General features: G+C 44.0%; 1 protein-coding gene across 1 annotated transcript; it reads right to left on the minus strand.

The window, feature by feature from the left end:
* Positions 1-4,802: 4,802 nt before the first annotated feature.
* On the minus strand, positions 4,803-18,350 carry LOC116424994 (uncharacterized). Its single transcript, XM_031972127.2, has 8 exons — positions 17,682-18,350; positions 17,113-17,220; positions 16,717-16,862; positions 15,862-16,024; positions 15,263-15,419; positions 10,257-10,406; positions 8,603-9,029; positions 4,803-8,055 (listed from the first exon to the last, which is right to left on the minus strand). Exons 1-8 carry the CDS (start codon positions 17,899-17,901, stop codon positions 7,810-7,812), a joined length of 1,617 nt encoding a protein of 538 aa, XP_031827987.1. The 5' UTR covers positions 17,902-18,350; the 3' UTR covers positions 4,803-7,809.
* Between the last annotated feature and the right edge of the window lie 7,801 nt (positions 18,351-26,151).

The following is a 26,151-nucleotide window of genomic DNA, read 5'->3' on the forward strand; positions in this document are numbered from 1 at the left end:
TTGCGTAAGCCCGTAAATCCCGGATTATCCAACGCTGGAATATTCAACTGGACGACACGCGGCGGAAAAAAGGGGAGCAAAACAATCGGGAAAAAAACTACGAACGAGACGCCGCTGATGCTTCGCCGTGGAAAATCGCGCGATCCGCGTAACGGGAGATCTCACGGACGATCGTGTTCGCGGATCCAAGGTCGCCCTGCACGCCTGATCGAGCTTCGACGAGCGAGCCGCTGAAATTTCTGAAACACGGATAATCCATTCACCGCCGAGCGGGACGATTGATACTTTGTTGCGGACGACGAGTCGGGGACGACACGCCGAGCGGGAAGATCAATGGAACTCGGAAGAATAGTTTTTAGGGAATACGTATCGCATCTTCGGAAGTGGCGATGAGAGTTGGATACGATGTTGACGTGTAATGAGGATTTTTTAACCCTTTGCACTCCAGAAGTTTTTCACCGGAAATATTCAATATTTTCTAATGAGATACGGATTTTCTCAGATTGAATTAAGAAATCTCGCATGTATTGAGGAAGAGAACTATCTTCTTTCAATATTTCGTACATTGATGCATTATACAAAGTTTAATATTAAATATCAAAGTTTTGCTGTGTCAAATCATTTGGTGACTCAGAGGAGCCTCCGGAGCGCAGAGTTAAAATATTTGGGATTGGATGTGGATAAGCGACGAACGTGCGATAGACGAAAATTGGAATATTCTGGAGTAAATTGGGTTTCTGTGATATCGAGTTTGATATGTTGATCATGTTCGTGTTAAACGAATCTATTCCAAATGCACGTGAAATTGGGGCGCGATGACGAAAGAGTGTAGAAAGTGTGCGAGCGAGATGAATATATCCGAACGTACATGTTGCGCTTGCGGTTTGATTTAGATTGATTGTTTCATTGCAGGTGGTGTAGTGAAAATATCGTTTATACGAATCAAATGTTCTCTTTCCGTTCGCAAAATAAAACCGTCAGTCGTAATTCGATGGTAATCCGTGGGTGAAGTATCAACACCGCTCTCTCTTGTGTGCGCCGAGAATCGACCCGAAAGGAAACAAAATCATTCATTTGTTATCGTTGGTAAATTTATCGTTGGCAATAACGCTGCTCGTTTTTCTTTCGTTTCACCGGATCAGTTCGCATCCTTTCTCGTTTCCATGCGTCTGCTGAAAACTTCAACGGTAACGAGTAATGAATCATCGTAATATGATGATTGATTTTTTTCTCATCGTAAAACTGTCATTCGTGAAAAGTAACAATTAATCCGAAGTTAGAGAACGCAGACCGCGAGATATCTCGTAGCTGGCAGCGAATGGGTTCAACCGCGACCGGTGATTTACGCCTCTCCGCACGGCGATTATCGACTCCTTAAAGCGTTCGGCCGGGTAACGGCGGATAATTGGTTAATCACCTGCTCCGCGGGTCGAACGTTAATTACCGCGGATGGTGGAGTATGTCAACTGTGAAGCTGATTCGTTGCGACGTATCCGCGTGTCTATGGAAAATGCTACTGATTACGGGAATAATTGCTAGGCCATTCCACTGTTTCTCATGGAATGTCCGCTCTTTAATTGGAGCAATTGGAACTTGAATTGGAGCAGTTGGCGACGAGGGGAGAACCATCTTTTTGTTATTATTGCTCCTGTGATTATTATTATTATTATTATTATTATTACTGTTATTATTGTCATTGCTATCGTTATCACTGCTGCTATTGTTTCCACTGCTACTACTGTTATTATTATTATTACTACTATTGTTATTATTGTCATTGCTATCGTTATCACTGCAGCTATTGTTTTCACGTCTATTACTGTTATTAGTATTATTATTACTGCTATTGTTATCACAGTTTTTATCGTTACTACCATTGTGATCGTTACTAGTGTCGTCATCATTTCTGTACCGAGAATTGCAAATGAAAGTAGCGGAGTTATCGAGTCCGAGATAGCATTAAAAACGAAACTGTTGATCGAGGTTGTACATTCTGAAACAAACTAACCGAAGTGCAGAACAATTTGTACTTAATTAGCCGTTTCCTCGCGGGTAATCCGTATTTTTTCCCCCTCCCGTACGATGCCGTTAGAAGTCTCAAAAGTTGCGTCATGCAACACGGATGAGCTTTGGTCGTCCGCGGGTACTGTTATCCTCTTCGCAGCGTCATCGTTATAGTGCCTATGCATCGGAGATAATGACTGACTCGGCCAGCCAATTGATTACTCGGTTCGTTCCCGTTTCGACGAAGATCCTACGCTGCGCTAACTGTGAAAGCTAACTGCCGTACGATCATTTTCAGAACTGTGTCTATGAATACTTCATTCGCCATTAATCATTCCAATATTAATACCGAACAATTCGGTGATTATTTCCCGAAGTTAACCTTGAAACATGTTGTCAAAGTCACTGAAACCTTTCAACGCAATGCAAAACTTTAATGTTACATAACTTTTGAACCAATACTCACTGTCGGAACGTTCGAAGTCCTGGATGTACAGAGCAATGACCTTAACGATATATGTCAAGATCAAGGTCATGCGAAGTTCACTCTTTTTATAAATAAACACGAAAGCTCCTCATTCCGGGACATATTTTTGCTAATGTTTAGAAAACTGAATTGTTCAGAATCAAGTTCCCATAACATATTTCAAGGTCATCCTTAATTACCAATAATTCTTGTTAGCTGTTCAGTGCACCTTTACTTCAGAAGTGAACCATCGATAACAGGTAAATAATCATTCACCTGGACCTACGTGCAGCGAAATAGCATCGATTTCTATTCAACCGAGCTGTAACTCGTCGCGACATGTCTCGCACGTCATTCTCTGGCAACGAGTTAAGATTCTTCGAGTTTCACCGAATGCTCTTCTCGCGTGCTACGCATGCTTTAATGTTTCGTTGCGTTCACCGCATTAGCATAGCCAATCAACGCGCGAAGCTATTAAATGCGTACGGCAACATGTTATTTCCTTATCTGAAGATAAATCGATATCTTTAGAAGCCGCGCGAATGATCCATGAATATTCACGTTGGTCACACGGTGGCTAGTTTTTCCGCGCATACCTCTGGGAAATATTTCGTTCTTTTGATTCGCAATCGTTACAATCGCAGACGTAAGAGTCGAAACAAAAAATTCACTTGCGCGTGGTGCTGCGCGAGGCGCTAGAAAAAGTGTCATTCATATTCAGGACTGTCGAGACAGCTGCAATAGGCGATTCTTCGAGCCAAGAACTCGGGTTGGAGGATTGCTGGATCTAGCACTTCAGCCGGTGGATCCTGGATCTGAGAAATGAAGCTTCAAGTTTAGTCGTACACTTTGCAACTGAACATTCGCCATTTCGGCGTCTTTGAAACAATGTTTGCTCATGTTAGACCCTGGGACCAGACGTTCTTGTAATTTTAGTCTCTAGGTCTAGAGGTTTTTTAACTTTACATCTTTCCTTTAGAAGTTCCTAGAATTTTAGTCTGTATTGGAATACCCTGATGACGTCAACTATCAGCTACTCCACCGATTAAGCATAAATCTGTTTACTAAATACGTTGCACTACCGAGATTGTGTTTACTGTCTAATTTACTTATCGTTTTGGCGACTCGTGCAGCATGCAAGTTTTACGGCACGCTGGGGAGGAATTGGAAACACCCAGGCATCTTTTTCCTGTTGCGACGGTGTATTCCCCATTGACGTCACCGCGGCTCTCAGAATTTCACAGGTCGTTGCCTCACCATTAAACGGACGATTCCACTCGGCGGACGGTGATCCTCCGCGACTTTCGAGAAAACGAGGAAAATTCTGTTCGACGCGATCTATTTGCGTATCTGCAACTACGCGTGTCGATTAGTCATCATTTTCATTGAGCAATTCGTTACTTTTCCCTCGACTATCCTCTATCTTTCAAACGAAGAAATCTTTGTTATTCACGAGGAGAGTGTCCCTCAAAATTGCCAATAACATCTTATAAACATTGACAAGATTTTATCGAATCTCTAAATTCGGTTCCAGTACAAGAGGTTAACACTGAAACTACCGAGCAGTCGAATTGTTTTTGAGATTCCTCCATAGAAACCCCAAGAGTGTATCCATTGAAACTTTAACTGATTTACAATTCAGTTTTCCTATCGCTAAATCAACTTCTCGAATAATTTCCCAGAGAAACCTCTGTTATCTATCCACTAACCGAAAAAAGTGGACATCAGGAATGCGCCATTTTGACGCGTCCGGTAGTTTCAGCGTTAACGAAACATTTGGAATCGAGGAATAAAGGTTTACCGTTCCGCGACGAGGAAAATCTTGTTTTCCTTCGCAATATTCGCGGTTCGATTAATCAGCATTGACCAGCGTCGATTCAAAGAACGGCCCTCCCCCTGCGGCGTCGTCGGACGAGTATTTTGCGTGTTACGTAACCTTGATTGACCGTCTGATTGGGTCAAGTGGCGAGAACAATAGGTGGTGTCTGGTCGTCACTCCTCGCTGTGCATAACCCTATTTTACAATCTTAATTTATCACATCCGCGGCAACGCCGCCCCGCGCGTCGGTTGTGTTGCACACGCGGGCGCGCTTCCTCGTTGCCGGAAGTGTCACTTGGACGTCTCGTTTCGCCGCCGATAATCTCGGAATTGAGAAGAAACCCCAAGGGCGATTCTATAAACCGCGGCAATCGCGTCGTCACCCTTTCATCCTCTTAATTCTGCGTCCTTTACTCCCCGAGCGCCATTTTTATATACCCTACCTCCCTCCCCTCTGCAACATACCGCTTCCTACGTCACGATCGAACAATCTACGCAACAACTTCTAAACACTTCAACAGCAATACCATATTTTATATTTTCCTCTCGTTTACACTGCAGATAAAGTTCTAGGATACAAACGACTGGTGACATTATTCGAATGCCACTCACGCGCAAAGCTTCCCAATGATCGACAATTGCGATTGAAATCAGTAATAACAGTGGGAACAGTAATAACGGTAACAGTATTAACAATAGCAATAATTAATAAACACTATGTATCTAGTTGCGTTGATAATTATCCTCCAAATCATTAATACCATACGAGTCGCTCAGGAGCCAGTCGATTTTCTGATATTCCCTAATTTCCTCAATTTCAATGGAATAAATGATATCCTTCCTAATTATTAAACGATCTACTCGTTTATTCAAGGAACCCCTTCTTTCTATCCGAGTATATTGTATAATCTCAGAAATCGAGAGTTCTCTCGATTTCCGCTTTCTCACTTAACAATGGCTTCCGAGCGACTCGTGTATCGCGCGACAAGAACTGCGATACCGGTACACCTACGCAAAGGACGAAGGGGGGCGGATCAATTTGCGTCCGGAAGATCGACATTCCCATTGAGGAACCGAGTAAAACTGAATGAGCCGAAGTAGCGGCAGCTTTTGGCAACGCGCGCCAATTAGTCCATGAATTATGCAGGCCCGGTTACGCAACTGCACTCTCGCAAATCGCCACGGTTACCAACGAACGCCGTTTCGAGCCGGGTTTCCCGTGGACCGTTCGATCGTCATCCATCACCGGCTCCCGTGGACTGCTATCCGACAGCTTCGACGTTCATTGAGCACCATTACGCGGGTTCGGCTCGTCTGCGGATAGCCTTTATTGAATTTATTACCGCGCGACTGTTGTACATTCGTACACGTCGCACATATTTACCGCTCTCGCATAAACGGCCCGGCTTACGCGTGAACGCTCCCGGGAACGCCGTATTTACTGGCCAAGAACGTGTTACGGGCAATTATCATTAATCAACCGGTGGTTGTACGGTCAATATATATGTGTATATATATATATTCTTTTTACAAATCTCGCGAGTGACGGACAACGTCGGTTTCGTGTAATTGCCCGGCACTTTCTTCATCTTTATGCAGATATAGATTTTTCCTCGTTGATTTAATTAACGACGAGTTGTACTGTTAATGTATGCATAGCTTTTTTTATAGATATCCTGACAGTGCGACTTTCGTGTAATTGTCGGTTTTTTTCTTGTATTTCTTCTATTTATGCAGATATACATTTTCTTCTTTTATCAAGACTTTCTCTGTATTTCTTATGTGTACGCAAACGTACAGTGTGTTGTTCACTGATTTAGGGTTGAAGATTCTATCGAGGGTTTCTTTTAGTTTCGAGTAAGGTAACGTTGAGATATTCAGTTTGAAGAAGTCGTTAGTTGGATTGAATTTTATAAATGCATAGAGATGGTAATCTAGGCTTTAATAACGCTTCTACGCGGTGTCTTGCAATCTTGGATCGACTGGGTGTATCAATAAATAATTCACCGCGTTCCGTCGTGTTTAATATTCATTTTCCAGGAGATTAGAAATTCGTACAGTCGTCGGTGCGACAGGCATGTACCGTTCTCCAACGTCCACAGTCGCTTCTAAGAAGGAAATCTTGCGGGTAGCTGTATTTGGTTGGAGCTATGCTATCAGTTTATTCAATAAAAATAGCGGATTATTCGTTGGTACACGAACATCGTCGGAAACGTGTAACTTATGTACAGAACTATCGCGAGGAGGTTTTTACAGAACTGTTTCCTCTCATTAACGACGCTTGTTGTTCAATCAGTGTCGACGATGTCGGAAATTCTCGCGATTCCTTTATCGTGTGTTGACTAGATGTTGCACATTTTTTTTTCGGTTACTTTTCACGTCTATTTTGTCTTTTTTCTACAGAAAACACGCGAATGCTCTTTTAACAAACCTATGGCCAACTGAACGGAACGGAACCAAACAAAACGGAATCAATCTCGAACGAAATCGACCAGAACTGAATCTACCAGGAACAATTCGAATCAATTTGTATTGCACTAAACGGAACTTTATTCAGATACAACTCAATTACTCCAGTTCAATTCGGACTGACTCGATTCAGCGCGAGGTAAATCGAATCGGATCGCTCGAGACCGCCGCGAGCCGGATCAATTTCAATCGATTCGCGTTGAATCGCTTCGGATCAGATCGAAATCGAGTCGGATCGGTTTACATTGATTCCTATCGATACGAATTCCATTGCTAAACCATTCCGAATCGAACTGAACCGAACAGATCCGAGGAAGACGCTAAAACAGGGCTGCGTTTAACACGTTGACCGCCGAACGGACACCGATCGGAATTTCATTAACCAAGCTAATACATTCGTGTTAACAAGTTGATCAACAAACTGAACACATTCGAGATCGACGACGTGATTCTACCCAACTTCATTTTTTCGAAGAATGTCGTTACTTCAAATTCTCTAGCCGAGTATCGACATATACAATCGAACAGCGACGCGTTGTAGCGCTCAACTACATTAACACGTTGAACGCCGCACGATTTCGCAGAGGAAAATACACAAAATGGAAAAAATATGATATTAAATCATTTGATCGAATTGCATTACTATTCCACGTTCATCCAACTGAATGTCACTGCATTATGCAGCATTATTTACAATATAGAAATGTTTTCATATAATTGTTTCATTGAGTGAACTATAGCAATTCGATTTGGTCGAAAGAAACGCGTTAAAGAATTCTACGCGGTTTCGAATGCGTTCAGATTCTCCGTAGCGGCTGCTCTATTGTCCTTCTTGCGTCTCGCAAGTCGAAGAGAATTCGGTTCGTTCGATAGACCGCCAAGAGAATGAGTTTCCCAGGTTCCGTATAAAACGTCGCCGGCGAAATTCGGATCACGTGGCAGTCAAAGCGTTAAACGTGTTCGAACTGATTTGAGATCGGTCGTCGGATTAGCCAGATTCGATAGAGACGTTGTCGACGATGTCTCGTGCGGTCTCCTTGTCGGGGTTGCCTCAGACGCTCTTCTCGGATATGGTGCTCCTGATGCTCCTGTTGCTGTCCCTCCTCTGCAAAGTACGGGCGTGCCTCTGTGCACGAACAGGTGGTTCCCTGTCGCTGCCCACTCGCCTGAGGCTCGTGTCCCTCTCGATGCGAGCGTTCTTCGGCGCCGATGGACCTCGGATGTTCGTGTACACCACGTACACGGCTAGAATGCCGACGACAAACATGGCGACCCCGACGCCGCTCACCGTGCCAACCTGCGGTTCACCAACGTGCCATTCATTGGACCAGAAGAGTGAAACCTCGATGCTTTCCCTTCCAACGGTACCTAAACAGCTCTCGTTTGGCGATTTCGAATCGACAAGGAGGCTCGCTAAAGAAAAGTTTTCGTTTTCGAGACGGAGCAGCTGATTGAAATTTTAATCGAATCCGTTTTAATCGGCAGGCAAACGGTTACTAAAATACAGTAATTCCTTAAAAGTTCGTATTCCAATTCAAATTCAGAACGCACTCGCGTCCCTTTCTCTTCAAAATGGCGACCGCCGGCGACACTCCGAAGCGTATTTTAAACATTCACGGCTAACGCGCGCGGCAGTTGTAATTAACAACGGCAATGACGCAGCGACAAATACGATCAAACGAGAAAATAAACGTTTTCCATGAAATCGTTAACCGACGCTGAAAAAGCTGCGTCAAGTTCGCCAAAGAGACGCTGCTTAGGCTTTTTCCAAAGTGCTTCCCGTTACCGGGATTCCAGGTAGAAGTTTAAATAGCCGTCATCCGACTAATGAGCAATAAACTAACCATGGTCCACCACTCGCTGTTATCGACCTCGGACACCAGAACCTGCGCCGCGTCGTCGTCCTCGTCGTGCAGCATTTTAATCTCTTTAGCAGTGGTGGCGCATCCTGTGCGCGTTCCTTTCTCCTTGGCGATCAGTTTCTTGAAAACATTCGGCATCACGTTATCGTCCTTGTCGTCATCGTCGTCCTCGTCGTCATCGTCGTCGTCGTCGTCGTCCTTCGAGTCGTCGTCGCCCCAGTGCATCGTCGCCTTGTTCTTCTGGACGACCACGCTGCCCAAGTGCATCAGGCTGCCGGCTCTCGTTTTTATCGAGATCACCATGGACATGGGGTCGGACTGCGACTCCTTCGTGTACTCCGCCAGGACGTTGGACAGCACGTTGTTCCAGTCGATGGGATTCACCGGGCTCTTGCATTTCTTCTTCTTGCTGCCGGCCAATTACGCGACGGTGATTTTCTTGCGACACGCGCGTCGCGGGGAGAAAGGAAGGCGGGATACTTTGGTGTAGAAGGAATCTGTTTTTCGAGCCAGCGACGCGCGGATGGAATCGGGTAGACGCTTCTGGTATTCGAAAGCACGCGAAGAAGCAGAACGTAGATGGGTAATTAAACAAGCTAATAGAATGGAGTGGAAATATCTCTTTAGCTCGACGAAGTTTCTTTTCGATGGGTTTCGAAGAGGAATGGTAACTTTATAGACGGCGGGCTAAATAATGGAGATGAATAGCTCGGAATGTAGATTCAGTGTTGCTGTAACTGGAGCTTGTAGGTGAAAAACGGTTATAATGTTCGCTGATGAAGATAACGAAACGATCGAGAGGAGATTCTTATCGAGCTTGTTAGGATCTTGCAAATAACGCGGTGCGTTTTTGCGGCGGGAATGGTAAAAACAATTTCAGTATTGTTCCTTTATACTGTCACGGCGCCGTTTATCCCGGTGAAATATCCGCCTGATAAAATGGTCAACCGTACATCCTTGATCTTAATCGGCAAGTCACCAGCAATTCCCTGGACTTTTATCATTCTTACCGCTCGGAGAATTCTAATGAGAATCATTCTTTCAGCGACTATTCACGCCACGTGTTACGTAAACGGTGGATTTCATTAATATCGACGAAACGGCGTGAATTCATGTCATGGTATTCGCACACTAATTACCCGCGATAATCACTGTGTATACGAAGCGGTACACCTATGGACTTTGCATACTGATCGATCGTTGGTACACCGCGCGGATTAATCGAGCCGTTTCGTCTTCTCGATTGTGGAGAAACGAACGACGTCGAGTCGGAAATAAAGACTAGCGTGAATCGATGTATAGATTGAACAGAAAAATAAATGAAAACCACTTGGCAAAAACTAAACGAAATAAACGAGCGTGTAACGCGCGTCACGAGAAGGATTTTTTGTCGCATTAATCCCTAGATTTACGATCGATTTTATCGACGAAGCAACGCGATACGCGTCATCGATCAATTACAATGTATATTCTCGGACGGACGCGTGATTCGTGTCTATTAGCAGCGATCTTATCGGGGAAACTCGTCCGTTCCTTTATCCGTCGTACCTTTTTCCCTTCGACCTGCACGGGACTTTCTACGGGGAGCGAGCGGGCGGGGGTGCTGATTAACGAGTAATCAAATCATCATGCTCACCACAGCGTGTCTAATGCTTTCGCGTAGACGTTTATCGCGTCCTCGAGCCATCTGACTTCCCTCAGCTCCTCGGCGTCGTACTTTCCATTGTCCTTGCTGGACCACCATTTTGATTTCTCGACTCTCGCCTCCAGTCCCGCGAATTCGTTTCTGAAGCGTGCGAAACGGCGCGTTTCAATATGTAAAATCCGACGTTTCCGCCGGCGAGCAGCGGAAAAAACGAGGCGTCGGTAGAACGATCGTAATGAAAACTTCATGTAGATCGAGCTGATACCGATCGGAGAACGATAAAACCCGCATGCCTGCGGGGAACTGATGCCTAGATCCACCATCAATTAAACACAAATTAATCCACGTAACATGATTTCTTACAATTTTCCTTCTGCCTGGTGTAACGCGATGGCGAAATGAATATGCGGATCGGTCTCGGTATTTCGAGATTCAAAATTTCGGTGGCCGATTACACCGGAATCGAATGTTTAATTATAAATTTACTCGAGAGGGAATTCCGCTTTTCTTATTTCGAACCTTCGATAGAATTTACAATTCTAAACGCATTCAATGAGCCGTATCTCAGGCAGCCGCGATTTTGCAACGTTTCGAATAGGTACCCGCTCGCAGGAAACATGAAAAAAAAAATGCCGAGATTTAATTGAAAGATGATATTGCCGGTTACGGATCTGGGGAAGAAGGTGATCTCATTGGTTGAAAAGCGACGGATGCGGCACGGGGGGGATTTTCAATTGCAACGGATTCGACGTTCAGATAACGGCGTTCGCGATGTGTATGTACCAATGAACTCCGGTTAATCGCGTATACTTACCGTTCGCGTGCATAGCCACCGATACTTCTATTACCGTCTGTATTATACGAGGGAGCAGTAATTACAAGATTGAACGTGTTTTCATGAATAATAGTAGGCAGCGTTTAACGACTAGGTTGAATTGAAATATATCACACAGATGGAGCATGTACTATGTTAATGCCGGCGGTGGAACGACAGTGAACTATAGCGGTGAATATCATTTTATTATCGGTGAAATGGCGTCTATCAATGGAGTCGTTTTACGCGGACGGCCGAACCCGTAATTACGAGTTGTTAATTAGAAAATAAAATTTCAAGCCTAATTACAGGGATATTCGAGTATTAGCTAATGTGCTGGGCTTGTCGATATCGCATGCTGAGATTGCGGTGTCTTTTTATTATTCAGATTAGTCCCTATGGCGTAATCTAAGAGAGCATTTACCAGAAAGAAATGACATCGATAATGCACCAATAAATTCACAGGAAATTCATTCATGCGGACGTATGTTGGGAAATATAGTGTTTCACGCGATGACAGTGACAATTATTGGCACAGGGTGTAATACGCGGTTTGTGAAACGGGTTTTCTCGTTCTACATCGGACCGAGTATGTCAAAATGATGGAAATCGCACACTTTTATCTTGGCAATTAATAAATTATATTTCCAGGAACGAAGATAATTTTTTCCTTCGGACAATTGAAGGTTATTAAAACGCTATTTTTGAAGAAATCGTATTCCAGGCAATTATCGAGCACGATTACTTCAATTAGCGAGCGAATATTCTTGACGTTTAAACGCAATTCTACTGTAGATCATTAATATTTACGTTGCGATCTATGCGAATACGTTCGTACGGACGACCCGAGCATCTGAAGGCATAGAAACCGACGATGATCTGTCTGAATGTTGATCCCAATACATAATCACGATCCGTTGCGTACAGATAGAATCGCGCGCACCATACCTAGTTACTTTTTCAAATTAGCTCGCTAGTTACAGTATTTCAGCACGACCGCGTTTCAACGGTTCGCACAAAATAGTTGCAACGTGATGTAAATCGCGGCGCAATTATACTTCTGCAGGACATGATTAAGATATGTCTGATGGATCCAATTAACGAAGGTGAACCGCGCGGAATGCAAAACAGGTGGAATTAATATTCATCGACCATTGTACGGGGTGGTCAATAATTGCCTATGGATCGGCGCGCGATTGTTCGGAAAAATTGATCATCTCAGAGATAAATATAATCCAAAGTTCGATCAAAACTTCGAAGATGCATAGAACATGAGATTCCATTGAATTCCGTTGATCTTCATCAATGTACTTCATTGCTTCTTACAATGTTAACAATTCTACCAGCCACTATTGCAACACGGATGTTGCAAATTGTATTCTTCAAAGTCGAAACTTCTCAATTTTTCAACTGAATGATTTCCCAGCAGCCTAAAGAGTGGAACAATTGAAAATAATCCTTGCTTCATAAGTGTCTTTATCAAGCGATCGAGTAGATCAGTGTTCCAGCTGCAAACACAACGCGACAAAGGAAAGTCGAGACTTACGATTTCCGAAAATTTACTTTAGTCTGCAATTAAGTTACCATCGCGTGTCATGTATTAGAAACGTCGCGATGGAATACACGGCGACGAGTAAAACACAAACGGTCGGCCCGTCCGGAAAGATTTACGAGCTCCGGCTGATATTAATCGCGGGAGATCTTTGAAAAAACATTGTTATGCATCGATATTTTTCTGGTTCGCCATCGGATCGTTTGGAAGACATTGCGAAATTAATGCACCGTTCCCCGGAACGATTTTTGCCTTTTACGAGGCGCCGCGACAAGGATCGAGCGATTTTGCGCCGTTACGCTCTCATTAATTTCTTTTATTGCGAAGGACACAAGTATTTAATCAAGCATTAAACGAAAATAATGAAGGTTGCACTCTCTTGGTGTTGATAACTGGTGAATTAAATTCTCAAATATAAGAAACGTCACTCTTTTCGAAGATGATTAGAAGAAACAACTTTCGTAATCATCAAGAAGATGGTCGCTTTTGACATTTAAATAGAATTTTCAGGAGAATACTGTAATTCATATTAATAGAAACGGAATAGCTAATGTTGATAAAATTCCGGTTTCGCAAGTATGGACGCAACAATGTGGAAACAACCATAAAATTCTACAACGCCAGCACTTCTATCCCGCATTGTATATTCCGTCTAGTACAAGGACCCCGGTTTTTTCCCGCGGTTTTTTAGAAACCGATCTGGAGCAGCCTTGATCGTAATCCCCGATCATATTCTCCGAAACAATAAAAACGAGCCCGCGATGCATATCGTAACTCTGTTACAAATTGTTATGTACGGCTTTCGATTTTCAATCCGGCTCGCGAGCCAATAGGAAATCGATGATTCATTGTTCTGATTCTACCCGTTGTTGCGCTTTTTTCCCCTCCTCCCCTCCCGCCGTCCCTTGAATGAAATGTTTCCTGATACCGGCGCAGAAAATCGAACCGCGGATTACGTGTCGCGATTTACGAGCAAAGTAAAACCGACTTGCCGAAGTAATTAACTTCGCGAAATTAGCTATAGATAAATTTGATGGAATCGAACGTGTCGAGCACCATTTAAATCATTTCCTCGCGTTGAAATCGGGAGAAAATTCGAATGGTTGCGTTAGTCGCTTTAGCCTGTGAGTGTTTTATCGGTAACCACGGATTAATTGGAATTATTTGTTAATATTGATTGTACAGCTGTTCGTACAGTTTGTAGACGATTGAAAGCGTTCATTTCAACGATTACAGAATAAACATTTTGAAATAAAAAGACACTTCGAACGTTCATTTCGAACCGTTGGACGATTGGGCCCGTTGGTTTGCGTCTTTTTACGCGGCACGCCGAGGAATATTTTCTGTTTTGCTGGCGCGGTGAGTCACGCGTTAATCGAACAGACGTTATCCATTGTCGCGTGCGAGGATGATGGTATTAACCGTCGATTGTTACGTAACGGATCGATCCTGCCGTTAGGATACGCCGCTACCGAGGGTATAACGAAACGGAGATCGAACGATAAAGCCGTCTGGATCGATTTAATCGACGTCTATCAACGGCTATCAACGGCGTCCATCAACGTTCGTATTTATACACAAGATTCGCGTGGAATGATCGATCGAGGACGAACTTGTCATTACATGTTTGTGGAATCGATTAATCGTTGGCCTTTCAAGTAAACGGGCACTCGTATTTTCCAATAAAGGCAAAGTGCCTATTAGATTTTGAAAAAAACACTGACATTCTTATATGAAATCGGAGGTTCATACGAAAATCGAGAATGCGGGTGTTTTGCATAGAACCGTCGCTCTTTTTAATAGACGGATTTCACAAGCTGGTTTCACAAACTTAATTCGAAGAGAAACTTCGAAAGTTGTGATTCATCGAAGCGATTATTTTCTTCATCTTGCTTGAAATGCTCGAATTCTAATTTCGTTTAACGCTAGGTCTTCCGTATCACTAACAGTAAACCAGTTGACATTACAAAATGTTTCCATAGAAACCCCGAGACTTCGATCACTCGTAATTTAGTCTCCGTTTTACTGAAATAATTTCTCCAGGAATTCATAGGATCTATTACTTTATCGATAATCGTAACAAAAGTATTCAGGAATGGGTGATTCCGAGGCATCTGGTAGTTCCAGCGTCAGTTTTGTAACTTTTCGTCTTAGTTAAGCTCGGCTTGGATATAGATTAGATTAGATTTCATTTTCCCGGTGTTTCCTATCGGTCCCGGAAGTTTCCCCTATCATCGAGCATAAAGGGGATCATAATTGACTTATCGAGGGGTTAGCGAGGTTTCCAGAGGGATCGTCTCGCGAGAAAAGAGATAGGAAACCGAGGATTGCCGAAACAATGGAGCAATCGATTGACAGACATATTGAACGATGAGGGTGAGGGCGAGGTTGGCATTAAGGCCAAAGAAAACCTCGAGAGTCGCGATATCGATTTACGAAGAGGGTTAAATTTCGGTTTTTCTGCGCCAGGCTGGATGACCCAATTACAGCTGTCATTCCGATTAATATCATGTTAGTTCATCGTATTATATAATGCGACAAGCAATTATATTATAACGAAGAATGAATGATGTCGAGTACGTGTTATAACGCGATGATTTATTCTAATGAAGTATCAGAGGTAAACGTTACCTGGAATCTTCCACGAGCACTATAGTGTTCGTTGAGTTCACACGGTTCACGTACTCGTCCAGGTGTCCCTCGCTGATTATCAGGATAGTGGCGTTCACAGCTTTGTTGAAGAATCCGTCCGTCGGCTTACCAATGTGAATGATGTGCGACGTCAAATCTGGATTTCAATCCGAGACGATTAAACGAGGAATTGATTAACGCTAGGTAACGTTGTTTCATCGGATAATTATTTCTAAATTACTACCGATGATCCCACGAAAGTGAAAAATACTGAATAATTATAGTATACTTCGAGAAATAGAAACGCGATGAAGTCGAAGACTTATAAAGAAAATAATCTGAAGGAACCAACGGTTCGGAGATCGTGTCTCAGTCATGGAAAAATTCGAAATTATCAGCAACAACTTTCTCTGGCCCCGCTGTTCAGTTTTAAAGACATTCGAGATTAACATCGTTCAAAACGGTGATTAATTTTCGCCAGAAACTGAGAAGGAAGTTTGAAATCCATCGCCTCTGACGAGCTCCGGGACGCGAAGTTTACAGGCTACAGGAGAAACAGTGATTAATTATCGGGAGATTAAGAGGACAACGATCCGCACCGTCGTCGTTGCCATCGTGGACCAAGACGCAGAGACCCTTATCGATGGCGCCCATTGTCAGCTTTTTGGCGATGTTTTGCGAGTCGTCATCGCCTTCTTCGTCGGCGTTCACCACCAACGAGAACGACTTCCACTTGAGTTGCTCCGCGACCTTCAGCGTTCCCTGGGACAGAAAATCCGGACGTGCTAACGCGGCTAATTTCTAACGAACGTCACGACCGGCGTCGTAAAGATGATCGGATAAAAAGGTACCGTGTAAAGAAGACGTTAATGTTCAACGGAAATACGTAACCGAGGGTGGAAACTCAGACATAATTAGGTAATACGAATCGAGATAAAGTGAAGTTAAACGAAGCCTCGGCAGCGTTCATGGGAATTTGATTTCAGACTCGATGGAAAGTCAACGAAATGCGCCTATCATTTTATTTCTGTTCAACACGTTCGCGCCGGTGTGTACCACCGGTGGCTCACAGTAAGATATCACACTAGACAGTGTTGGCTCATTAGACGGTGTGTAGCGTCAAGTATGTGGCTCGTCAAGTGGTTTGGTAATTAGAAAACATTGCCATATAATTGAGAATTAATTGACTTATTGACCGTTTCAATATTTTTATCAATTTTGAGTGGAAATTACTGCGCGGTGTGATCGTGTTAAACATTAACAATGTTACTGATTGAACAAAGTTCGATTTTCCTCTTGGTTCACTGGAAACATTCACGATAGACGCAACATTTCTTTCATTCCCTTCGCTGAAGTCTACATTTGTAGGAGCTCTCGCGGTTTACCGATGATTATTGGACGAGCCCGATGTTTCTGTACAATATTAGACAGACGAAAGGTTTGCAAATGATTACCTGAACGATATAAGAATCGGATTCCTTGGCGAGATGATGAAGGAACGGAGAATTCGATTGCCGCCTCACGATATGCGGCACTTTCAGCACTGAGGTTATCTTGTGTACGGCTTCCGCATTTGTCGCAGTGTCCGGCCCAATAATTCCTGCGAAACGGTGTCAGTTCGATACAGGGTGGAAGGCGAACCTCGGTAAAAGGGAATCTAATTCAATTCTAACACGCACGATCGATTAAGGAAATTAAGTGGACTCTGTCGTTTAGAAAATTACTGATTCAGCTCCGCGGAAGTCGCTTCTGGTTGTACGGAGTAATTGAATGCTTGCAGAATTCTTCAAGAATATTGCACCCTAGTAATATTCAAGCGCACTACAATGTTACCCGACGAGGGCGATTACCTAAATAGTGAGGAGCTTGCAAGCAGTTGGTGTCTGCCCCAACGAGAGCCTTCATCCCCGCTTTCAAGGCGCCAGCGATGCTGCCGCACGTGTCCAGAACGGCCATTTCTACGAGAAGGAAGAAAGAATTCACGATCGACCCTTAATTAACGCGAGAAACTTCTACCGCCTCGGAAGACCGATTAAAACTTACTCCGTAACGTCAAATTTAAAATGTTTCGTAGCCTCGGATTTCATTGAAACACGAAACTTCGAACAGTAGACCTAGTCTCGCGAATGATAAATCGACATCTAACAAATTCTCGGTAATCGTCGTTTGTACTACACTCTACCGAAGCATTCGAATTCCCTTCTATTTCTAAAGTACAACCGAATCTCCGATCGCAGATTCATATTCCGAAGCAATTATAAAATTCCAGTTAGAAGTTCAAACAACAAAAGGATCTCGTACAACTCGAACAATTATCGTGGCGTACTATTTTCCCTTGGCATCGATTCCCCTCCGCGGTATCGTTCGATCCTATCGAGGCCGAGCGCGAAGAATGAAAGAAAAACTCCGATTCGTTTACCGATATCGTATCCGGCAGACTTATTGTTGTGAGCCTCGGCGAGGAATTTCGCGGCTTCGTAGAGCAGGACGCCTTTGGGCGACAACTTCCTGCAGGAGGGATCGTCGTGCACGCTGGTCAGCAGCGAGATCTCCGCGTGATTTCCGCATTCCGTCCGTCCGCCGCAGGTGCACGCGCAAATCATTCCTACGATGACGAGCAGCGCTCGCGCAAGGGCCATCTCGAAGCCGATCTTTTCGATCTCTCCTTCAAACTTCCCTCGTTGAACCGATCTCTCCTTCTCTATTCTCTGCTTGAAACTCTCCTCTTCCAGCAATTATCCCTCACAATAATTCCAGGCCTACCAGTTCTCGGTGTCGCAACGTTTTCCTCGCAGATACGCACAGGAACGCTAATAACGAGACACGGCGAGATCGTGTACGCGCGATTTTTCCGAGCCGGGGCCGGGCTTTTGCAACGAAACCGATGTTATCGGCTTCTCGGCGGTTCCCTTCCTCTTTTCGGGCTTGCCCGCGGTTCACTGAACTTTCACTGCGAACACGAACCGCGAAATTCGGGTCTCGCGTCGGGGCCGGGGGACCAAGTAAGGGGTGGACGCGCGGAAGAAGCAGCCGTGGTCTGTTCCTCGATGCTTCTTCCAGCACTGCGGACCTTGGTATTGAAAACCGGAAGCTTTATAAGGAAGCCAATGCGACATGTATTATGCGAATTTCTACGGTTTTAGGCCTCATCGACCGTACCCCTCGCGTCCCCGCCGCGACCTTGCCGCGTACTTTTTCCTCGTGATCTCTTTGTCGCACGTCTGCTCCGTTGCGGTTTCTTTGCTTTGTCCTGGCGATGCGTGGACCGCGTGTCTTTTATTCCTTATTAATTAAAAGAAGTTGGGCGTACGCGGGGTGTATTTTCGCTGCGACAGCTTTCATTAAGTTAGAGGCAATTGTGTTGAAATGCGTTGATACGGTTGGTTGGTCAGTGGAATGTTTAAATATTTATGATTTAACGAGAATCATGTTTTGTCTGGAAAATGTTCTTGTAATGGCGGTAAATTACTATCGAAAATTCATATTGAAGTTGTTAACCGTAGCTTCTTACTGATTTCTTTGTGAAATTCGGGTAGATCGCAGCTTTAGAATCTTCGCTGAAAAATAAGTTGTAAAACAGACACCTCTATGGTCTCGTAACATTCGCAGAACATTACAATGTCGGTAAATAACGACATCGATGTTGAAAATCCGTCTACGTTTTATCTCTCACTTATCGTCTCACTTTAGTTACACCGCCTACTCTTCTATCACCACTTCCAATTGGGAAAATAGGTGTTGCCATAGTATTCCGCCAATCAGAAGGCACAGCGCGGCTGTATACCATCGTGTACTCGCGGTGGGACGAACAAACGTTCCCTCTGAAACTTTGCATCCATTCTGTCGCCCTTAATTCATTCATTTCCATCTCCGAACCAACGGTAACACCTCCAGTTTAAAGACCTAAGCATCGAACGCCCAAGAAATTACTCTCCTTTGCATCTCGAGTCAGCGTAATTAGCATCCAAACGGATCCCGGTTGCTTCGAATATACCAGCGTACAATAATCTTCGACGACAGTGTAAAAGGAGCGGGAAAAATTGCTGCGGAACGCGATTAGATCGAAACGATCGATGGTTCCTCGAGGCTGAATTTTCGTAACGCCGGAACCCCTCTTAATCGAGCGTAAGCTCGTTAGCATAGTATCGACTGCGAGACTGTAAATCCTCGTTGCACAACCTCCACCCTTGCATAATCATCCGTTATGACTGATTAAAATGCATCGGAGGCGCGAAACACGTTCGGTTAGAAAACGTTCGTCTCCGCCAAGTACGGGCAGCGGCGGTTCATTGCGATTCGGCCTTTCCCGACACCCGGAGTCATTGAGATCAGACTTGCAAACGCGCCGAAGGAAACTGTAAATCTTCGGCATGCCTTGGATCCAATAGGCGTTTCTAGGCAGGTGGCACGCAGAAACTGGTGCGCCCAGAAAAAGCGACGTTTGACAATGCGTGGTGAAACCGCACGCATCTCCGCGCGCGCTTTCGCAACTAATTGTAACAGTTTCATCAGATTATCCGCGTGCAACCGATATTCATATTAACCGAGCGGCGGTGTCAGTTTTTGCCCTGGTTTCTCTACTTCCGTGTTTTGCTGACGGCCAGTCTAGTCGGACAACCTGCTCTCGCGAAGTGAGTTTTGTCTTTAACAGACTGGAGAATCGATTGTTCCTTCGATTTTCAGGGAAGCGTTGATCATCTGATTTCTTTAAAGGCTTCTTGTTCCTATAACAAATTTCGAATTTGTGCTGGTCGAAATTGAGAAGATGGATTTGATATTATTTACAATTGTTTTGTATTATTTCAACACTCGATAAATACACGAAGAATATATTTCTATGATACGATCGTTAACCTTGAAGTCGTAGTCTGAAAATTTTCAATGTTTCGAAGAGATCTCGTTATAGATCCTTGGCTGAATAAAGACTTCGTGGAAGCAATGTTTAGTCATTCAGTTCGATCGCTGTTCCAATTTCAAAAACAAGTGACACGACGGAAATTAGTTAAGCGCGATTACTGCCGATTGATGGGATTCCCTGGCCCCAGGAAATGATTATGGCGCGTTGTCAGCCGCAGATTAAGGGTCGTAACAACACGCGGCGACGATGACTCTTCGCGTTTCACCTTGGATTCTTTTCACAGCCGCATTCTCTATAATGCGTGCTTACGGACTGTACTACTTAACTGAAATCCTTCTCATACATAAGAGATTTATTTATTTACGTAAGCCACCGGTCGTAGTGTCGCTATTTCCCAGTGCCTCCTTAAACGAGACAACCCGTACACCTTCGTTTGGCCGGCGAAAGTCAATTAGGCGAGCCATCGCGGTATCGAACGTTTCCGGTGTTAGAATTCGCGCTTAAAAGTTACGTTCAATCTTCCCGAAGCTGTCGTTCACCGTATAAATTAGAAAGTATGTGTATTCGATTTCTTCCTAGGTTGAACTGTTTCATTTTTCAAAAATATACGAAGCGACGGGAGAACATTCAAAAGGTTTCGAAGATCTTGCGGTTAGTGTAAGTAGAGTTAGTAGATTCTTTTGATTATAGATCTTCGATCGAATAAAGCTGCAGGATTTTAGAATAAACGCGACGACGAATATTGAAACGTATTTTCCTGTGCTCGAGGCGAAACGTCCGCTGCAACCAGTAAAACAGGTGGCAATAGAAGCCATTTTATCTATACATGATCCAGAAAGTTGTCGTCAGCTGGCGCCACAGGTTAGATTGCGATCGTACGTCTCCGTAATTTACGAGCAATTAACGGCATGATCAATGCTTGAAACCAATAACATATTCAGTGGGAATTGCAAATAATTTTCCTCGTGTATTTGCCATCCGGTACGTCGCTCTGCGAGCGTTACAAACATTATTCCCAGGAAATTATGACAAACTCATTTGCAATAATATTCGCTTCCCAACGTTACACAAAGAGATTCAATAAATATCCCCGTGAAGTAATCAAACAATCTCGGATTCAAACAACAACCTTCGTTCAGAATGTACACAGACCTGTTGCTGTTTGAGTAATTAAGTAATTTATTCGCAATGCAGTATTTCGTATACGAAAAATAAGATTCAAGTGAAAATTCATTTAATATTCTCCAAAATATCGCGTTAAATCAAACAACCCGCTGAATTCGTGAACAATAAAATAAATGTACAAACATCCACGTCACATATAGTAGACCAGATAACATAACCGGTCGAATGCAACCGGAATAATTCAATCGGCACCGGTGGATCCGGTCCCCCGAGATGAATGGGTTGAAAAGGAGAATTTGAAGTCGCGTCAGAAATGGCGGGCAGCCGCGACGGTGGGGGATGATGTATTTGCGTCCCGGCCGAGCATTACTTAGGTTGGCCCGGGACCAACAATAACAGTGAAACTTTTAAAAGCGAGACGCGAGTATTCCCCGAACCTCAAACATCTTCGCGGTGTTCACGAGGTGCGGACGAGCGTTGTCTGTTTATCCATACGTCTGTCTGGCGTTCTGTAAATCCTTCGGCGACTATATATCCTACGGCGACTATATCCTTCGATGCACGCGCGAAATTTACGAGGCGCGCGCCGGATTCGCGCGATCGCCGGTTACTCGGCAACGTTTTCCAGTTCTTCGCTTTCTTCTCTCGATCTCGTAAGCCGGCCCATTGCGGACGAAGATTCTTCAGTTTAGAATTCTTCAAAGTCGCAATTGAGATGACACAAGCAGCATCGAAGAACATAAGAATCTAATAAGCTGATAGAAGTGAAAAATGGCAAGATCGAAGAGTTCGAGGAAGTTAGCTGAATTGTATCATCCTCTGTTGGTTCAGAGTTACTGCGCAGCCAATTACCAATCACTAATTGCTAATGGAATTCAATATTTCCCTCGCCACCCAATTTTTTCCTATTAAGGAGAGCAACTCGCGCAGAGCCGGAATAAACTTATTTACCCGGAGCCGCATACACGGTTCCGATTTCGGGAGCTGATTGGTTCACGGTGAACGTTCTTTCGCGCTCCGAAAACAGCCGGTACTCCCTATACAGGCGGTAGATCAAGGTCTGCTCGATTATGGGCCGGCGTAATCGAATTCTCGCGTATCTTCGGGAGAAGGCAGCGACTGCCCGATTCGATACTCAATGATTGCCTCGTTCCCAGCCGTGTTTCCTCTATGCCGCGCGTTTCCTGCGAAAACGATCAACTTCCTACCCGAGTTTAAATTAAATACCCATGGTCAAAAGCGCGCGGAGAATGACGTCAATAAAATTTTCCGCGGAACGCCGGAATCCATAATACAGTGTGGAAAAAGTGAGATTCCGGCGGGAATTGAAAACGCGAATTCGAATGATCGACACGCGAGGAATCCGTGGAGCCGCGGATTCTTCTCGGGCGAAAAAGCGAGTCCGGTGTGTTATCGTTTTAAAAAAAGATCGCTCGGAACTTGTGATTGACGGAAGGAAGGGAAGCCTATAATTTGTCGAAGTCGGAAAGCTTCCGAGAAGCTCCGATCGTTTGCTCCGCTTCGATTATCTGTCCAGTGACGGCCAAAAGAAACAATATTCTGGAAGCCCGCGAAAGTTTCGGGATCGAGATAAATCATGGGATGCGTATACGGCGGTAAATCACGCCGTCGATCTTTTGGGAACGACTAGGCTAGGAAAACACGATCGAGAATTTTGACAGCGAACGGCAGGTCTGTGTCAAGCGTGATGTCAGTGGCACGGCTTTTTTTCTCTCGGTGGAAATGATATAATTAGTCTTCGGGTCTGCGCGATGTATAGGTCCAATTATTACAACTTTGTGACCAACGTGTGATTCGATTCTCTGTTGAATATTTCTGCGAATTCGAGCCATTGTTGGAAGATTCGAAAGGTTTGAAAACTCGACAGTTTGGAAAGTTGAGAAAAATTTGAAGACCTGAAAATTGGAAAATTGGCAAGTTGGGGAATCGAGGTTTTTCGAGAGAAATCTGCAGTGGATTAAATGCAACGATTAAACAGAGTATAACCCGATACACGGGGATCCACTTTAATATATTGCACTTTTTACGGAGCATCGGTGAAAAACCGTATCTAACAGTTTCACTGGGCAAGGATTGGGGTCACTAGTTCTTCTTCGGTTTTGCCCGACAAAAATCCCCGCGTTGCGTCACTGTACTTTCAATGCTCGTAATGCAGGCTCAACTTGTCAGCTGGAGAAGTTCAAGCTGTCCATGGCTAGACCTACCGCAGACCGAAAATTTCAGTCTGTCTTCCGCGAATGAATCCGGTTAATTCGGAAGATCTGCGGTGATCGTATCCTATTAACCCTCTCCTTTATTAATTTATCCAATTTTCTCAAAGAACCAAAACTAAAGAAACACAGTAACTTAAATAGTTCGCGTTTCAAAAAATCGAAAGTTCCAATTCTTTAGAAAACTAAGTTCTTAGGCATATTACTCTTAACAGTCTCGTGATAAAATTAATGACTCTGTTTGACCGGAAGGAATATTCATCATCCGATAAATTTCTTTCATCGTGAAAGGTGAAAGGTTTCGGAAAATAAACCTACCCGAAGTTCTACCCTGATACTCTGACGGGTTTATATTAACTTTCGTATCGTTTCCGAGCCTGTCGCCATAGAAGTCCGCGTCCTGACGCGATATTAGAGAGAAGTTTGAACGGTGTTTTATCGAGGAATATTATTCCGAAGTCAGTGAGGTGGCAATCGCTAGATTGATCGGGTTGACATTTGAACTGGCTCGCCGGAGTCCCGATTTCCTTATTCTATTTATGTGCAAATTTCGTCGGTCTCGAGACGAGAATAGCGCGAGACTTAAGAGAAAACTTGCTAGGACATTCATTTTATTTATTATTTACGGTACAAAGGAAAGCTCGGTTTAACAATTAATCACATTTTACATTATGAAATCGACGTTAATATGTTTGAAAAGTTTCAATTCGTAACATAACTCTTCTTCGTTTATTGACTGTTTCATATTATAATTCCTAATGATTATTTCGACAACTTCGTCCTCGTGGAATAACTGAAAAACCAATATAACCGTAGTTGTGGAAGTGGGTTACTTTAATGAGCTACTAATAAAGTAAAGATATTGGAGATTAATAGAAATATGATTGATGGTTTCCATAAATACCACTGTCACTCCTCGAGATTGTTAGATTAGCAGTCATAACGATATTACCATTCGCGATAGAGAAGTAAATTAGATTGACTCGGCCCCAAGAATCCTTGTACAGAAAACATCAATAGAAGGTAACTTCCGGCTGCAAGCTTCACCGAATCGACAAGCTTACTGGCATCCGAATTTCTCCAGGGAATCCGGGAACTATACCCTATCATTCAACCCAGTTAGCAACAATTTACCACCGGCACCTTTTCCGTCCGAAGCGCGTCGGCAAACAATTCCGACGTGCCGTGATGTATTTTATGGGACAAGTCACTTCCAGCACGCGGGAATTCGTCAAGATTCGACGCAAAGTTTGCGTAACCGGCACGCGGGCCGCGAATATGTATCCCATACTTCTCGCCCGCATCGTTTTATCTTCGCCGACGTGAGCTCTTTTGCCGAAGGAAGACGATTGGGCGACACTACGCTTTTGAGTGATATCTCGATCGCCCTAGTTCCCTATTCCCAAATCATTTGCTCTCGATATTCCGTACAAATGGTGCGCCCCGATACATGGAAACGAATTTTCCAAATGAAATGGATCACACGCAGACGCGAAGCTATAAATTAAAGATCGAAATCGGTAGATTATTTCGATATTCTTTCGCAAGAAGGCGAAACTGTAAATTAAGAAGCAAAGCTAAATTATTTTAACATTCATCTAGTCGAAGAAGGATTTTTCTATGATTATATTTCGTTGATTTCTTTACGAGTGCAACGCTATCCCCACTACGCGATGGGCGTGGCTAACGGTGGGCGGTTCCAACGAGCAGCAACCAGTCGGACGTCGAAGAATCGTGTCCTCCGCTCTCTATAATCGCGTCGTCAATATTCAACAGTGTAACTGCACCGAGTAAACACTGTCCCTGTGATTCTTTCGATGCTTCTTGAGACAGTAATAGCTACCAATCACTTACAGATATCTGACGATCTCTCGAGCGTTGTGTAGAGGCACGCGAAGAACTTCAATAAAACCGGTGACGAGGGAAAATGGAGTGGCACGCTTCCACAAACATCCACTTTATTGTTATTCGGTGCTAAATATACCGGCGGAGTGGATCCCTCGTAACCAGAACCCCAATATCGAATTCAGGCAATCCAAAAAGAGGAGGATGCACCGGGATATCGCAACGATCGCGGCAAGACGCGCGAGGGCAAAGTAAACTTTACCCGAAACTCCATTCATTTCCGACTCGAGAACCGTAAAACCGGATCTAAGATAGCGCTGCTGCTAAACGCGCGTTCCAACGGACGAGAGCCGATCGCCGGAGATCAAAGTGTTGATCCGCTTCGCGGTGACTTTACGATTTGACGCGCGGTGGCTGCGTTTATATTGATGGCAGTGCTCGCTTGTGCGAAGAACAGCTTGCGATTAGGTGACTGATCGCCGGTGGTCGTCGGAGAGCAGAAGACACTAAAGTCGGATACACAATATCGGTTCCATCACGGTTCGATCGAATACTCGATTCTTTATGAGGTGCGTACGGTAGAACCTTGATCAACCAGGTCGCTATTTTCAGTGATCTCAATCGTGTAAAAGTCTGGGTTATCCGGATTCTGTTTATCCGAACTGTTAGTCAATTAACATTAGAACTACCGAGCAATAAGACTGAGCTATTTATAATTTATTATAAAAATTGGGAAAGATCTCTTGAGACTCGAAGAGCTTCCTATTGCTGCTCTTGCACGAATGCAGTTTATTTTGAAATTTCTAACGAAAGCATCTTTATCATCTTAA

This window comes from Nomia melanderi, chromosome 7, assembly GCF_051020985.1.
Source record: "Nomia melanderi isolate GNS246 chromosome 7, iyNomMela1, whole genome shotgun sequence".
Taxonomy (NCBI): Eukaryota; Metazoa; Arthropoda; class Insecta; order Hymenoptera; family Halictidae; genus Nomia; species Nomia melanderi.